General features: G+C 43.4%; 1 protein-coding gene across 1 annotated transcript in view; it reads right to left on the bottom strand.

The window, feature by feature from the left end:
• Positions 1–16,066, bottom strand: part of LOC124712412 (protein wings apart-like) — a 103,937-nt gene that overhangs the window by 27,649 nt on the left and 60,222 nt on the right. Inside the window, exons 8-10 of the mRNA XM_047242709.1 lie at positions 13,605–13,720; positions 12,578–12,677; positions 1,608–1,790 (exon numbers count right to left, since the gene is read on the bottom strand). Coding sequence (XP_047098665.1) covers positions 1,608–1,790; positions 12,578–12,677; positions 13,605–13,720 — 399 coding nt within the window. The remainder of the gene's footprint in view (positions 1–1,607; positions 1,791–12,577; positions 12,678–13,604; positions 13,721–16,066) is intronic.

Raw genomic sequence — 16,066 nt, 5'->3', positions numbered from 1 at the left:
CAGCTGCAAACACTCTACACCACTTATGAACATTTTTGACATTCATACATGACTCACCATACATTTCCGGCAATTGGCGATGGATTTCAATCGGCGCAGTGCGCGGTGTGCGCATGTTTACACACAGTGCGTGAAGCACTCTTCGTAACAGTGTGACCAACTGCCACACAAACCGAGTTCTGTACTTATATATATATATATATATATATATATATATATATATATATATATATATATATATATATATATATATATATATATATAATATAGGAGACCTTACTTTTGGTATTACCCTTGTACATAGAACAGGCAGTAAATGAATGCAAAGAATACTTTAGAGGTATCAGAATAAATGGAGAAGAAAGAATACCAATGCTAAGGTTTATGGATGACATGGGTGTGACAGCTCCCGATGAAAGAAATCTCCAAAGAATCTTACAAGGTACAACTGCGAAAATGAAATGAAATCTCTCTAAGCATTTGAAGTAATTTGCTGGAGACCTGTAAAAGATAGAATGGATAGATAAAACCACTCACAAGAACTGGTGAAGAAAGGCCATTTAGAAGAACAACAAAACAAAGAAGACACAAGCACATGAGGATTTCTCACAATATGACACAACCAGTTCCTTGCAAATGTTCTAGAAGGAACATTGCAAGGGAAGATATCCCAAGAGAGACTGTGAATGGCATTTTTAAAAGCTATACATAATACGAGAGTCTTTATGGAGACACAAAGAAATTAGTTTCTGATAGGTGAAGATAGAGAGCTGTCAAACAGTCAAAAGATTGATGATGAAGATGATGAAAATGAAGTAAATTTACATCTTTTCTCCTTAAAATTCCAAATCAATGATCAACTTCAAGGTTCAGTTTAGTGAAACAAAATTGTATATTTAACAAAGGTAGATAGAGGTGAATCATGAATCTTTGGCTTTCCAACATTACATATAACCAAGCCATGTTATAAAAATAATGTATCCAATATGCACCAACAATACAGATGCAAATACACAACAGATAACAAAATCTTATGAAAAGGATAGATTGTTATTCAGCGTATAGCAGAGATGTCGGGATGCAGATAGGCACAACAAAAAGACTATACAACAAGAAAGCTTTTGGCCAAAAGACCTCCTTTTGTATTAAACACCACACACACACAAACACACACACACACACACACACACACACACACACACACACACACACACACACACACACACACACCCATTCTCTCAGAGACAGTGGCCATGTCTGCGTGAGTTACATTTGCATGAGTGTGTGTGACTGCCTCGGCAGCCAGAGACAGTGATCATGTGTGTGAGAGTTGCATTTGAGTGTGAGTGTGTGTGTGTGTGTGTGTGTGTGTGTGTGTTGTCTAATTCGAAGAAGGCCTTTTGGCCGAAAGCTTACACGTGTTTAACAGTCTTTCTGTTGTACCTATCTGCGACCCAACATCTCCACTATATGGTGAGTAGCAACCTATCCTTTTTATAATACTATCATTATACCATCCTGGATTTTTCATTGTTTAATATAACAAAATCTGGAATGCTTCACATTTATCACAAAAATAATTATTGCAAAACAAAAATGTCACTTACATTTTGCTACAGTTTCTTCAATAAACTCTTCTTGTGTTTTAGGTGCCTGTGCAGCTTCATCCTGAACTTCAGCATCTTTCTTTCCATCCAAAATGGCATCAGTCTTACCCTCTTCAACACGTGCTTGTTGTTCTTGCTGGTAGAAGAATGTTACTAGTGCTTCCACGGCACTTTTGGTGTTATCTGGAAGTTATACACCACATTAGCACACAGAGAAAGGCCTTAGTTTACCTTAAGTCATTTAGTACTGAAAGATAATTTTATGTTTTATACTACTTAAATTTTCTTATGTAATACATATCAGTTTTCTCCTCACTGGTTTGTTATTTGTGGTACTTCATTAAAAATTTAGTCTCTAAGTCACTGATAACAATATTCAGTATCACACTTGCTAATTTGCACCCCAATGACGATAAGTTAACCACACGAAATATTAGTCCCCACCCTCCTTCAAAGACTGGTCACTGTGGAGCAGTATAGAAGTGGTACCTGGTGACCCTCCACTGCTGGTGTAAATCATGGCATATGAGCCAGTCAGGGGTATGGAATCAGTGCAGTAAGATGGATCAATGTGGATGTGTGACAGAATGTCAGAAACAAGCTATCATGTTTGGATGCGCCAATGACCACACTGTGAATGCAGCTGCCTGACTTGTAAGTGTATAATGTGGAATTTCCAACTTGTCTACAAGGAATGGCATAGCGATTGCAGCAGTGTAACATAGTGGTCAAAAAAACATCTTAACTAGCATGGATCAGAGACATGTCACATTTTGACAATCACAACTGTTTTTTACCATGACGGGAATTGCTGCTATCACTGGATGCAAGTCCATCTCAACAAGTTTCTGGGGAAACACTGCAAAGACAACTGCATACCTTGAACATCCGGAGTGAGGTACCTCGCAAATGGCCACTGCAATTAATAAAATGGCCCAGCTGTTGTGCCATGGTCAAATGGATTTCACATTAAGGGGGGTAAGACGTCAATCAGGCTGACTTGGTACAGGAGAGGCACTGTGATGAAGCAAGCTGGGATATTTTTACTTCCTCTCTTGTTTTGCCATCTGCCTCCTTAAACTCGTTTTTTCGTTTTTGAATTATTTACCATTAACATACATGAATATAATCTGCATTTTCATACAAGAGAAAGATTGGCCCTCAGTTTTTTCGCAACTTAAATTCTATTGTTGACTTATAAACAAATATAAATCTGTACAATTCTATTGCTGACTTATAAACAAATATAAATCTGTATTAATTATTAACATTTGGAAGACGAAATGCTAGTAATCTTAAAGTATCTATTTGGCTCTCTTCAAAAACATGTTAGCAAAGCCAGCCCTTAATTAATTCCAAAGTAATTAACAGTTTTGTCAAAAATATTGTTTGTGTAACAATATTTGTTAATTTCATGATTTAAACAAATAATTCGGCTAAACGCTTGTAGTAGAAGAAACTGTTAAAAAGGACCAATTTTTCAATGTATTCAGTTAATTTAAAAGTTAAGTTTTAATTGTAATTTCTATAAATTAAACTTCGAACAATGTGTAATTTCGGCCCCTATTATTGTGAGGATGTATAAGGGCCCGATTTTTGGTCATGAGACAATCAGTCCATGGTCGAATTTCAGACGAGAAACATGTGGTGGTTAGAACAACAACAATGCTTCAACTTCATTGTGAAATAAGTGTAACACATTTAGGCTGTGTGTAAAAACTATGACAGTGTCTGTTCCATATGTACCCGATTATTCCAAAAGAAATGTGAATTATGTGGTTATATTTTTATTGCTCATAGATATTCAACAGTAAACTATTGTAGCAGTATGTCGCTTTTCGCCTTAAAACTACTAATGAGGCTTATGGAAAGTTTAAACAATAGTGCACCGGCCATATGTAACTGTGTATTATTGCGGGGGGGGGGGGGGGGGGGGTTGTAACAGTGAAAGTTAAAGACTGTGAAACACAACTGTGAATCTGTCAGGCTGCATCATTTAAAGCAGTAAGCGTTGTTCTTTCACACCCCATTTTTCAGCCAGTGTAGCAACGCAGTAAGCTGACACTGAGGACGATCAACAAATAAAGAAAGAAGGGAACGTGGTCAAATGTAGTATTATGTGTGGGCACAATAAACTAGAACTCATGAAATTTGACAGTGAAATGTGAACACAGCAATTTACAGTGCAGTGATGCCACAGTCAATCAGCACTTGGGTTTCATGGCCACAGTATGACAGCAGCCAATCAGTGAGCGGGTTCCATGGAAGCAGGCACAGTACAGGAGCAGCCAATCAGTGAGCGGGTTCCATGGAAGCAGGCACAGTACAGGAGCAGCCAACAGCACGCAGGTATCCACAACTACATGGTATCCTATAAATTCTTGCTTTTCCATGCGGTTGGCGAGCATCCTTGACCGATATTATGTGATCTAGGATATTCCGGATGGTTTTTTAGATTACCGCAATGTTAAAGTTTTTCACGATTTTACCTATCCAGTCAGTAACTTCCTTAGTCAAATACAGGAAAATTTTCTATTTCACTGGCACTTGAGCATTGCTACGATTTCTACACGGTCTTAATGCTCTTTTTCCCTTGGTGAAAAAATGACCATTCTTGAACAATGCACTGGTGAGATGTTTTAATTCTGCATCAAGCAGCTCTGGTTTGCAGATTTTCCTTTCTCTATCTGTCAACTTTTTTTGATGATTTTTTTACAAATGGCCATTGATCACAGCAGCACATAAAGCTTCACATCTTCAAAGGACCAAACAACACAGACACTGGGCTGTAGCTGACAGAATGCAAGTAGAGCAGCCAACAAGCTGCAATTCTGCCTCTTTGCAACTGAAACAAGGTGTTGGTGCACTGAAGGGCCCATGTAATATGCAGTGTGGGGAGGGTACAGTTCAGGCTGGAAATGGTTATGTGATGTTTTGTGCATCATAAGTTCAGTCCACTCACTCACTCAGGTGAACATTAACCATGACATTTCTTCCAACATCACTGGTGATCAAATGCTGACTGTTATGGCATAAAGTCGAGTGCCAGCACGCCAGTCGGGAATGATAGAGAAGAGACGGCTGTGAGAGTAAGTCAGCCAATTACACAAGGACCGACCACCACCCTCTAGGATGACAACACAACAGCAGCGGCCCCTATGTGAAGAGGACATAAGTGCCATGCACACTTCGATAGCAGCTTCACTGTTAGCCACTTTGTTAGGAATCTCTATATGGCACAGACTTGTGTTTGTCTATTCTACAGATGATTGATTATTTTGCATGTCGCCCTTTGTTTGCGACACATATCAAAGTTAAGTAATTGTCATTTCCTTTTGTAATAAAACACATTAATACAAGCTGTTTGAGTGTTTGCCTAGTGAAACGAGTATGTAGGATACCTAAACACAACAATGGTGACGAGGTGAACAAATATCGTAGTGACAACTTCTTAACAGAGCCACACTACCATAGATTGTGACTGTTTTTTGTTTTGCTGGTGCCTTAATTGTGCTCATCTTTTCTTTGCAGGGATGTGTTTACATGTTTTAACAGTGTCTCTTATAGTGTTTTCTCTATTCTGTATTTTCAGCTGGGTGTTGCAGAAATTTTCTTTACTCGTGTGCTTATTTTTACTGTTTGCACTTCCTGTTTCTTGCATTTGCCTATTCCAAAATTAGCAACAAGGCAGTGTATTCAAAACCTGCTGCAGGAATTAGCAAAACTAGTAAGCAAACAGTTTTTTCAGTGCTACACCAGTACAACAAACATTTTGTTTATTTGCATCTTAGGGGAAAATGTGTGTAATTTAAGTTGGACATGGGTGTGTGTGTTACAATGCTGAATCGTAACACATATGAACTGTTAGGCTCCCCACGCCTGTCTAAAACTAGCACACACCAGTCGACTCATAATGGACAAGACATTCCCATTCTCAGAAAACGTATTTGCCTGCCATGTATCGTTCGCAAATGCGAACTGTGACTTTCACTGTGCTACAATCATGTGACTGTGAGAACATATTTGGCCTTGATTTATTTGATTTGTTTGGCTTTCAAATTCAATTCAGGATTATGTGTTCTCAGTGACTGCATTCAATGCTAAAGACAGTGTAGCTAGCTTGCTGAAAGAATTCAATGAACTGTTTTCTGAAGGCAAGGCTAAAAATTTTGTTGCACATATTACTATGAAAGACAACGCTCAGCTGCAATTTTGCTGGGCCATAACTGTTCCCATTTCATTATGGGACAAAGTGGCTGCTGAACTTAAAGAATTGCAAGATAGCAGAGTAACTGCGCCCATAAAAGCTAGTCAATGGGCAAGTCCACTGGTTTTGCTCCCCAAACGCATTTGCCTCTGTGTTGACTTCAAGTCTGCAGTCAACCCACAAACTGTGATTGATACTTATCCATTGTCACACCCAGAGGATCTCATGGACAGGTTAGGCGCTGGTATCTACTTTTCAAAAATTGATTTGCACGACGAATATCTTCAAATACCACTAGATGAAGAATCTCAAACCGTGTGTGTTGTGAACACTCATTTGAGCTTGTTTAAATATTTGCATTTGCCTTTTGGCAGTGCTTCCGCACTTGCCATTTTCTAATGGTCTTTGGAACAGCTGACTGCCCAAGCACCAAACTGTTCAAACTATTTGGACGATATTTTCATAGCAGGTCGTACAGCTCAAGAACACATTGCAAATTTGCAGGCTTTTTTTTTCATGCGTTATCTGATGCAGGGCTCCAGTGCGGAGTGGACATGTGTGATTTTTTAAAAATTGAATTGCAATATCTTGGTCACGTCATAAACAGTCAAGATGTACATCCTCTTCAGTCACATTTGTTAGCCATACATGACCTGCCAGTTCCTTGCAATGTCACAGAATTGCAGTCAGTTTCAGGGAAAATGAACTATTATAATCGGTTCATACCGAATGCTGCACAAATCGCAGGTTCATTGCATCACATGTGTCCCAAGAAAGTCCCCTTTGTTTGGACAGACTAGTGCCAAGAAAATTTTCAAAAATTTAAAGATGCATTGCTCTGTGATTGATGCTTGGTTCACTTTGATCCTGACAAACCAGATGTGTTGCAAATTGATGCTTCATCTTATGGAATCAGTGCAGTGCTTTTGCTCAGATTTGGTGATAAAGACAGGCCTATTGCTTCTGCATCACAAGAGTTGTCTAAACCTCAGTGTAACAATTCATAAGTAGAGAAAGAGGCATTGGCTATTGACTATGATGTCAATAAATTCTACCATTATTTCCACGGCAGAAATTTCTTCTTAGTAATGGGTCACAAGCCATTGCAGTCCTTGTTTCATCCAATGAATCTAGTTTCTGTACGAACTGCCCAAAAATTGCAAAGGGGGGCTTTGTAGTCTCAATACCAGTACGAGGTTGTGTATCGTCCGACATCTCAACATGGTAATTCGGATGTACTTCCACATCTTCCGATTGGCCCTGATTCAGACTTTGACGCATCTGCTGCATCTTGTTGTCACATCGATGCTCACAATTCTGAATTGCTTCAGTCCTTTCCTCTGAACTATAGGAAAATTGCACAGGCCACGGAAGCTGATTCAGATTTGAATTTTTTGCTACCGTACATTTGCACATCTTCGCCTCGCTCATTGCATAGCATAAAGCACTCTTTAGTTCGCTGATACTTTGCACGCTGGCATGGCCTCGCTATACAGAAAGGTGTGATTCTTGTTCAAAATGAGAGTGGACAGTCACGTGTGTTAATCCCCAAAGCTTTGCAAAAAGAAAGTGTTGCAGTTACTTCACCAAGGACACTGGAGGACTGTTCGTACGAAACAGTTAGCATGTTGTCACAGTGTCACGAATGTGCGGAAAATCAACCGCTCCACCACAAAAGTTCTCTACTTGGCCTTAGTCGCAATCACCATGGCAACATGTGCACGTACACTTTGTGGGACCTTTTACGAACATATGTTAGCTGATTGTGATAGAATCTTATAACAAGTTTCCTTTTGCTATGCCAATGAACTCAACAATGTCACATAGCACAGTCCAAGCATTGTCCTCTATATTTTGCCTTGAAGGTCTGCCTGAAGTCATAGTGTTGGACAATGGCCCTCAGTTCACGTCAAATAAATTTGAAACATTCAGTGAATGCAATAGCTTACAGCATCTGACTACTGCACTGTTCCATTCACAGGCAAATTGCAAAGCAGAACATTTTATCAGAATCTTCAGCAGCAGAAGGACAAACTTCACACCACACACACCAGGGATCAAGAACTGCACCTGTTTCTCACCTCCTATTGTTCGCGTCCACGAGATGGACCACCACCAGCAGAATTGCTTCATGGCCGCTGCCATCAGACACTGCTCCAACCTCCTCAGCATCCGGCGCCAAAGGAATGTCTCAAGTATTGCTTTGCACTGCATGATATTGTTTTTCAAGATTTTTAGCAGCAGCAGACAGTGGGTGCGAGACAAGATCCTTCGTCGACTTGGTGCATGTATGTGTAGCATTTCATGCCTAGACGGATTGCAGGGTCAACATTATGAGCAAATTCGCCACCGACATGTGCACGATGATCCTTCTGTACCTCTTCCCCCAGATTCACAGATCCTGAGGACAGTGCGGCCACACCAGCCACCAGAGGGTGTCATCACGACACCATGGGACAACCCCATGGAGACGGAGCCTTTGCCTCCTCTTGTCCTACCGAAGGAGCTGGACACACCCCATGCTGCAGCAGCCAACGCCTTCTAAATCTTGTTATGGGCCTCAGGATGTGGACGCCCAGCCTTCTGGTTGTTTTCTGGTGGATGTTTTCACCAGAGCGAAGGCCAGATGGTGCAGTATAACCGGAAGTCTGAGGTCCCCGCTCCCCACTGTCAAGGTCTATATACAACCTTGGCTGATAACTTTGGGGGGGGGGGGGGGGGGGGGAGTATGTTACAGCATAAAGTCAAGCACTGGCATGGCAGTCAGGAATGGTAGAGAAGAGATGGCTGTGAGAAGTCAGCCAATCGCACAATGACCAAGTTCCGTCCAGGACGACAATGTGACAGCAGCGGCCCCTATGTAAAGAAGACATAAGCACCACGGCCGACTGGTGGCAGCAACTTTGATAGCAGCAGCTTCAATGTTAGCCACTTTGTTAGGAATCTCTATGTGGCACAGACTTGTCTTTGTCTATTCTGAAGAAAACTGATTATTTTACATGTCGCCCCTTTGCATGTGACTCACATCAAAGTTAAGTAACTGTAACTGCCTTTTGTAATAAAACTCATTAATACGAGTTGTTTGATTGTTTGTCTAGCGAATCGAGTATGCAGGATACCTAAACATAAAACTGATCTTTCTCTTTCATCTTCATTATTAGTAAATTGTAGACATTAGTGACTTCCAAGATGATAACAGCCATGTTCACAGGGCTGTATACATTTGTTCTTGGTTTGACTAACACTTAGCACCCTATTGCATCTTGAATGGCCCACTAAATCATCCAATTCCAACCTCAAAGAAAGTATCTGCACTATCTGCAGTAGCGTGTGATACAGAGCAGTCAAAGAATTCGGTAGCTCTGTAGGATCTGAATATCAATGTGTGGCTTCAGCTGGGTAGGCATGCCTGGAGAAACCTGTGGACATACTTCCTCATCTAACAGGTCATTATCAAGGTTAGAGGCAATGTTAAACAGTATTAGTGTGATACCTCCAGATGGTGACTAATTTTTTGGTCCTGCATACTTACTTCTCTTTGAATGGGAAATGTGAAATGAAAAATAGTTGAAAGAAAGTATTTACATTAAGATCTCAATGAGTTTTATTATTGTCCCATCTAGAATATTTTGTGTGGAAGTATTTTTTTCCACATATCAGCTGACTGGTTAATGGGGATGTTGATATAAAAATTAGTAATGTAAGGGAGGAAAAACTTGCTCCATTTGGAATAATAGTACCTAATGTTTAATCAATTCGCTATTATTCTTAATAGCGCACTTTATACGTTGCAGATCATGAGTTTGCCACATGGAGTTCAATATCTTTTATACTCAGTGCCTGTTTTAGTTTCTACTATGTTTTTTCCAAGATTAACCGTAGAATTTTACAGGTGTAATCACTAATGAAATTCATAACATGTCAGTAAATACTGTTACAGTACAGAGTAATATGAGTTCCAGGTTATAAATTATGTAACGGAGTTCAACCACCTGGACGTAAAATAGGCTGGTTATGCCATGACTAGTGGCGGACCAGGAAGCACAGTGATGCAAGACAGACAGGCAGCACAGTCTACAACTCTGCAGTGGCTGAGTGAGAGAGAGCATACACAGCAGGAAAGCTGAAAAGGACAGTGACTAAGCAAAATAACACGCACACTAGTTCGTACGACAGAAAGCCGCAAGAAGCAATAGTCATGGCTAGGGAAAACATTCATAGACCGATTTAACAAGCTGCTAAGAGAGAGTTAAGGCAACAGCAGCAGAATAATGAGGCCACATGAGGTCATCACTAGTAACCGAATGTAAAAGAACTGAGGAGAGCTCTTTAAATACTGGAACCCAGCTCCAAGTAAGATAGCATGGTTCAGGTCAATGGGAACAATGGAGTCCGTGTCAGTGACGTTCCATTCCATGACCATATTGTTTTAGCAAGTCTTGTCTAAGATCAACCAGTGCAGTACCAGCCAGCCATGGAATGCCACAGAGCTGAACTCCACTGACAAACTTCATGCTGTGTCACACCAACCACTACTGTTGGGAGAGCTAATTAACTACCAGCAGCGCAGTACCAGGTGCTGTACTCTCTGAGTGTGGGACGGAAGACGACAACCAGCCCAGCAGTACTGGGTTCAACACCTGCTGCCTACCACACCACGGATGTGGTGGTCCAGGGAAGAAGAGGTATGGAGTGGGCAAGAATACACTCTCTCCGCCAGTAGCAGCTGTACCAGGATGGGCTAAACATCTCTATTGGCACAAGAGGAACGTCATCTCGCTAGATGCAGGCGCATGCACTGGCGCAGCATCCGACACCGAGATTCTGTCCGTGACCAGGGCAGGAGGCAAATATAGCCAACAGTGCACCACCCTTCGTAAAGTTGTCACAATAAATGATTCACTGAACTCATGTTTTCTTAGTGCCACGAGCGCTTCCAGACAAATCCTGACATCGTCCAAAGGTGTCATCTGCTCGGCCCCTCTGTAATACTTATAATTTACTGACCAACATTTTTATTTTATAAAATAGTTTCTACCATAAGATAAAAAATAAGAAATTAACAATGGAAGTAGTTTCAAATAAATCTATGGGAAATAAGATATATCACAGAACAGTGATTGTCTTGAATCTGCAGACACAGTTATTCTTATTTCAAGTGAAACAAGGAAGACAGCAATGGGCTTTTGTTAGAAACAGTAAGTGTAGATGGGCAGAAAAATGTAAAGTTGTGCATGTGTTAACTACAGGGCCAAAGAGCAAAGGGTGGGAACAAAACATCAAAAAAATAGTGACATGCTTTTAAGAAAATGACAAAAAGTAGGACAGAAGAAGATTAATTAGAATATTTCAAGCAACAAAAAACTCAAACTACTAATCACAATACAGTTAAAAACAGGAGAGGAAAAACAGAGAGGCGAGGGGGTGGGGGTAGAAGTAGGTTGGCTGTGTTGTTTACATAGCTGTAGGGTTTTTGGGCATATCATCATCTCTTTGCACTTAAAGAAATATAAATCACTTTTAAATTTGTGTTTTCAAATATTGTATCTATTTGTTACACAGCGTGCACTTTATTCTAAAACAGAAAAATATAGGACAGTGCTACAAAAAGTACGCTGAGGAGAAGCAACAGGTCATTTCACTGCATGTACACAATCCAAATTTAATGTTTCATTTGAGAACCATATGAAATATGCATTGGTAATCATGTATAGACTATAAACATCGTCTAACAGCATCGGAAATCTCAGTCAGCATTAACTTTTGATGGAATGTATTGGTGGTTGTAAATGAATTTTGACAGAGTTTGGTAAGCCAAAGTGATGCTTTATGGTGTCATACTTGCGTGCACACATACAGATCCCAAGATGAATGTAATGTTCAGTTCACAAGTGGCCCTGTGCCCTCAGTCAGACACAAATTATCAAAACTAGAAATAAGTGTGGCTCTGTTGTCTTAAGTCATACCAAAGCAACTGCATATAGAACTTGTGAAGCATACTTACAAGAACCACAACACCACCAACAGTGTTAGTCAAAGCAGAATGACTGTTCCCACATACACGCAAACCTTTTACTGAAGAAAGTAACTTTGAAAGGCGGATTTCAATGAGTTTCCATTTATATTCAAAAGTACAGTATCTAAATAGTTTCACATGTTGTTCTTTGTCTTTTTGTTTCTTGTAGAATGTGGCTTTTTATCAATTTCAAATTTTCTTTCATTATATAAAATGTTCTAGGCTAACAGAATATGCAGACACAAACGTTTATTTGCATGTGTATATGGGGGGGGGGGGGGGCGAGAGAGACACCCACATCAAATAACTCATTACCTCCCAGACACTCTTCAGGCTAGGTGACCAAATAGAGAATGACATGAAATGTCCCAGAGTATCTGGAAAGGGAACTCCCTGAAGGATCAAATCTGTGTGTGAATATAAAAAATTAAAAATGCAACTCAGACTGCAACCCTCAAATTTTGCAGACAGTAGGGTTTATTCCCAAGTGTCTCTCTTGCTTGCCCTGCAACTTTTGCTTTTTTCCAATGAACAGAATAAAAAAAAAAAAAAAAAGGGAAGCTGGAGGACACAAACAGTTACATTCCATGTTAGGAGTTGAGCAATATTTTTTGCCTGCGGTAACTGAACAGCAATTTCTAATATTCATTACAATCAATAATAACTAATTTACTGTGAAGATATAAGATACTATCACATCTTTTACAAACTTTCTGTTTGTTGTCTTAGAATTCAACTAATACTTACAGTGAAAAACATTATCTGGTCCAGCAGGGGCTCTTGCTTCAAAAAGAATTTTTCTGTTCTCAGTATTATGTTCCACCAAATTCGTTAGGAAAAGAAGAGACTGCAATAAAATAGCATGTTACTTTGTCAGTAAATTAAAATTAACATTCTATGACAACACCTAAATAATTATGTAATATCAAAAAACTAGAAGTATTAAACTGTTTGTAATAGTAGTAAGATAAATCAATAATATTACCCTTTCACATAAAACCCCCGAGTTATCTCGTTTTTATTATTTTGACATAAACTCAAAATTCTGAGTATATTTGGGCAATTTAAGAAAAGATTTAAAAATAAAAAAACCACGAATAGCTGTTTCAGCACTGATAGTTAAATGTTCAGCCACTAGAGAGCATCTGGCCCTACATATGTAACGTGACAGTTGTGTTTTGGCTGATGTGATTGTGTGCAGCTTTGGACACTTGACAACAAAATGCATGCTTTCAGCCTCTATTCTGCATTGTTGTTTAGGCAATGCTTTCAAAAATGAGTGGCTGTAATGATCCTGAGTTTGACATTGCATTCAGTGGTTAAGAAAGTGAAAAAGAATATGATGTTACTTCATTAGAGACAATGTTATGACAGTTCATCGATTGAGTGACTAGTGCTCTGCAGTAGCATGGGATAAGTACATTCATTGTGCTCCAACAAGATCCTACAAGATTTATGTTCACAGGAAACTGTTGTGAAATACACACTTAGACTTCATAGTTTCATAGTTACACGGAAATTACAAAACGACTTCACATTTCGAGATATTTTCATCAAGCCCAGTGCACGAGTATACCTGGGATATTATTACTGGTGATCTTCAAAGTTTTATATCTTGAGCTTCAAAAGCTATTTTTACAGTCTATATGTAATGCATTCATTGTAGTATGTTTTTCATTAACAACAAAAAATACTTTTTAGAACATAATTTGAACAAAAAGAAATCAATATGTTACGGTGTTAATGTTTAATATGAAGTCTTATGAACACTTACCAGAACAAGCAATTCAAATTTCTTTTCTTCAGGTACATAGTTTGGCAACTGCAGCATTATGTGTAAGCTTGCATCAATTGCACCATGTCTTCTACCAATTAAAGTGCTTCCAAATGCTGTAAAATAATATAATACTTTAAGGCTTGTTGCTCTTGATATTTAGTGGTTTACAAACTTTATGTTTAAGTCTGAGGAAAAATTCTTTATGAAATCTTCTCTCATTGATTAACCCAACATCATGGATGCTCCACATTCATAAAACTAGCCACTGATAATTGCTCTTCGTGTATTGAGAGAGAGAGAGAGAGAGAGAGAGAGAGAGAGAGAGGAAGAGAGAGAGAGAGGGAGGAGAGAGAGAGAGAGAGAGAGAGAGAGAGAGAGAGAGAGAGAGAGAGAGAGAGAGAGAGAGAGAGAGAAAGAGAGAGAGAGAGAAAGAGAGAGAGAGAGAGAGAGAGAGAGGGAGGGAGGGAGAGAGAGAGAGAGAGAGAGAGAGAGAGAGAGGAGAGAGAGAGAGAGAGAGAGAGAGAGAGAGAGAGAGGGAGAGAGAGACAAGAAGAAGGGAGAGTGGGGTGAGAGGAAGGGGGGAGAGGGAGAGGGCGAGGGTGGGAGAGAGGAAGGGGGGAGAGGGAGAGGGCGAGGGTGGGAGAGAGGAAGGGGGGAGAGGGAGAGGGCGAGGGTGGGAGAGAGGAAAGGGGGGAGAGGGAGAGGGCGAGGGTGGGAGAGAGGAAGGGGGGAGAGGGAGAGGGCGAGGGTGGGAGAGAGGAAGGGGGGAGAGGGAGAGGGCGAGGGTGGGAGAGAGAAGGGGGGAGAGGGAGGAGGGCGAGGGTGGGAGAGAGGAAGGGGGGAGAGGGAGAGGGCGAGGGTGGGAGAGAGGAAGGGGGGGAGAGAGAGGGCGAGGGTGGGAGAGAGGAAGGGGGGAGAGAGAGGGAGACGGGGAGAGAGGAAGGGGGGAGAGAGGAAGGGGGGGAGAGAGAGGGAGGGTGGGAGAGAGGAAGGGGGGAGAGAGCGGGAGGGTGGGATGAGAGGAAGGGGGGAGAAAGGGGGAGGGTGGGGAGAGGAAGGGGGGAGAAAGGGGGAGGGTGGGGGAGAGGAAGGGGGAGAGAGGGGGAGGGTGGGAGAGGGGGAGGGTGGGAGGAGGTGGAGGGTGGGAGAGGGGGAGGGTGGGAGAGGGGGAGGGTGGGAGAGAGGGGGAGGGTGGGAGAGAGGAAGGGGGAGAAAGGGGAGGGTGGGAGAGAGGAAGGGGGAGAGAGGGGGAGGGTGGGAGAGAGGAAGGGGGAGAGAGAGGGAGAGGGTGAGGGGGGGAGAGAGAGGGAGGGTGGGAGAGAGAGGGGGAGGGAGAGGGTGGGAGAGGGGGAGGGTGGGAGAGAGAGGGAGAGGGGGAGGGTGGGAGAGAGGGGGAGGGTGGGAGAGAGAGGGAGAGGGGGAGGGTGGGAGAGAGAGGGAGAGGGGGAGGGTGGGAGAGAGAGGGAGAGGGGGAGGGTGGGAGAGAGAAGGGGAGGGTGGGAAAGAAAGGGAGAGGGCGAGGGGGGGGAGAGAGGGAGAGGGCGAGGGGGGGGGGGAGGAGAGGGAGAGGGCGAGGGGGGAGAGAGGGAGAGGGCGAGGGTGGGAGAGAGGAAGGGGGAGAGAGGAAAAAGTGGAGGGGGGAGTGTGGCGGGGGGGGGGAGAGAGTGACGGGGGGGGGGGAGAGTGGCGGGGGGGTGGGGGGAGAGTGGCGGGGGGGGGAGAGAGTGGCGGGGGGGGAGAGAGTAGCGGGGGGAAAGAGGAGTGGCGGGGGGGGGAGAGAGTAGCGGGGGAAGAGAGTGGCGGGGGAAGAGTGGCGGGGGGGGGGAAGAGAGTGGCGGGGGGAAGAGAGTGCGAGGGGTGGCGGGGGAGAGTGGCGGCGAGGGGTGGGGGGGCGGGGGGGTGGGGGGACGGGGAGAGTGGCGGGGTGGGAGAGAGTGGCGGGGGGGAAGAGAGTGGCGGGGGGGAAGAGAGTGGCGGGGGGGGAAGGAGAGTGGCGGGGGGAAGAGAGTGGCGGGGGGGAAGAGAGTGGCGGGGGGGAAGAGAGTGGCGGGGGGGAAGAGAGTGGCGGGGGGGAAGAGAGTGGCGGGGGGGAAGAGAGTGGCGGGGGGGAAGAGAGTGGCGGGGGGGGAAGAGAGTGGCGGGGGGGGGAAGAGAGTGGCGGGGGGGTGGAAGAGAGTGGCGGGGGGGGAAGAGAGTGGCGGGGCGGGGGGGAAGAGAGTGGCGGGGGGGGGAAGGGAGTGGCAGGGGGGGGAAGAGAGTGGCGGGGGGAGAGAGTGGCGGGGTGGAAGAGAGTGTCAGGAAGGGAGAGAGTGGCGGGGGGGAGAGAGTGGCGGGGGGAGAGAGTGGCGGTGGGGGGGGAGAGAGTGGCGGTGGGGGGAGAGAGTGGCGGCGGGGGGGAGAGTGTGGCGGCGGGGGGAGAGTGTGGCGGCGGGGGGGGGGGAGTGTGGCGAAGGGAGATA

This window comes from Schistocerca piceifrons, chromosome 1 (genome assembly GCF_021461385.2).
Source record: "Schistocerca piceifrons isolate TAMUIC-IGC-003096 chromosome 1, iqSchPice1.1, whole genome shotgun sequence".
Taxonomy (NCBI): Eukaryota; Metazoa; Arthropoda; class Insecta; order Orthoptera; family Acrididae; genus Schistocerca; species Schistocerca piceifrons.
Note: the sequence above shows the minus strand (reverse complement) of the source record. Positions and strands in the feature narration are given on the sequence as shown.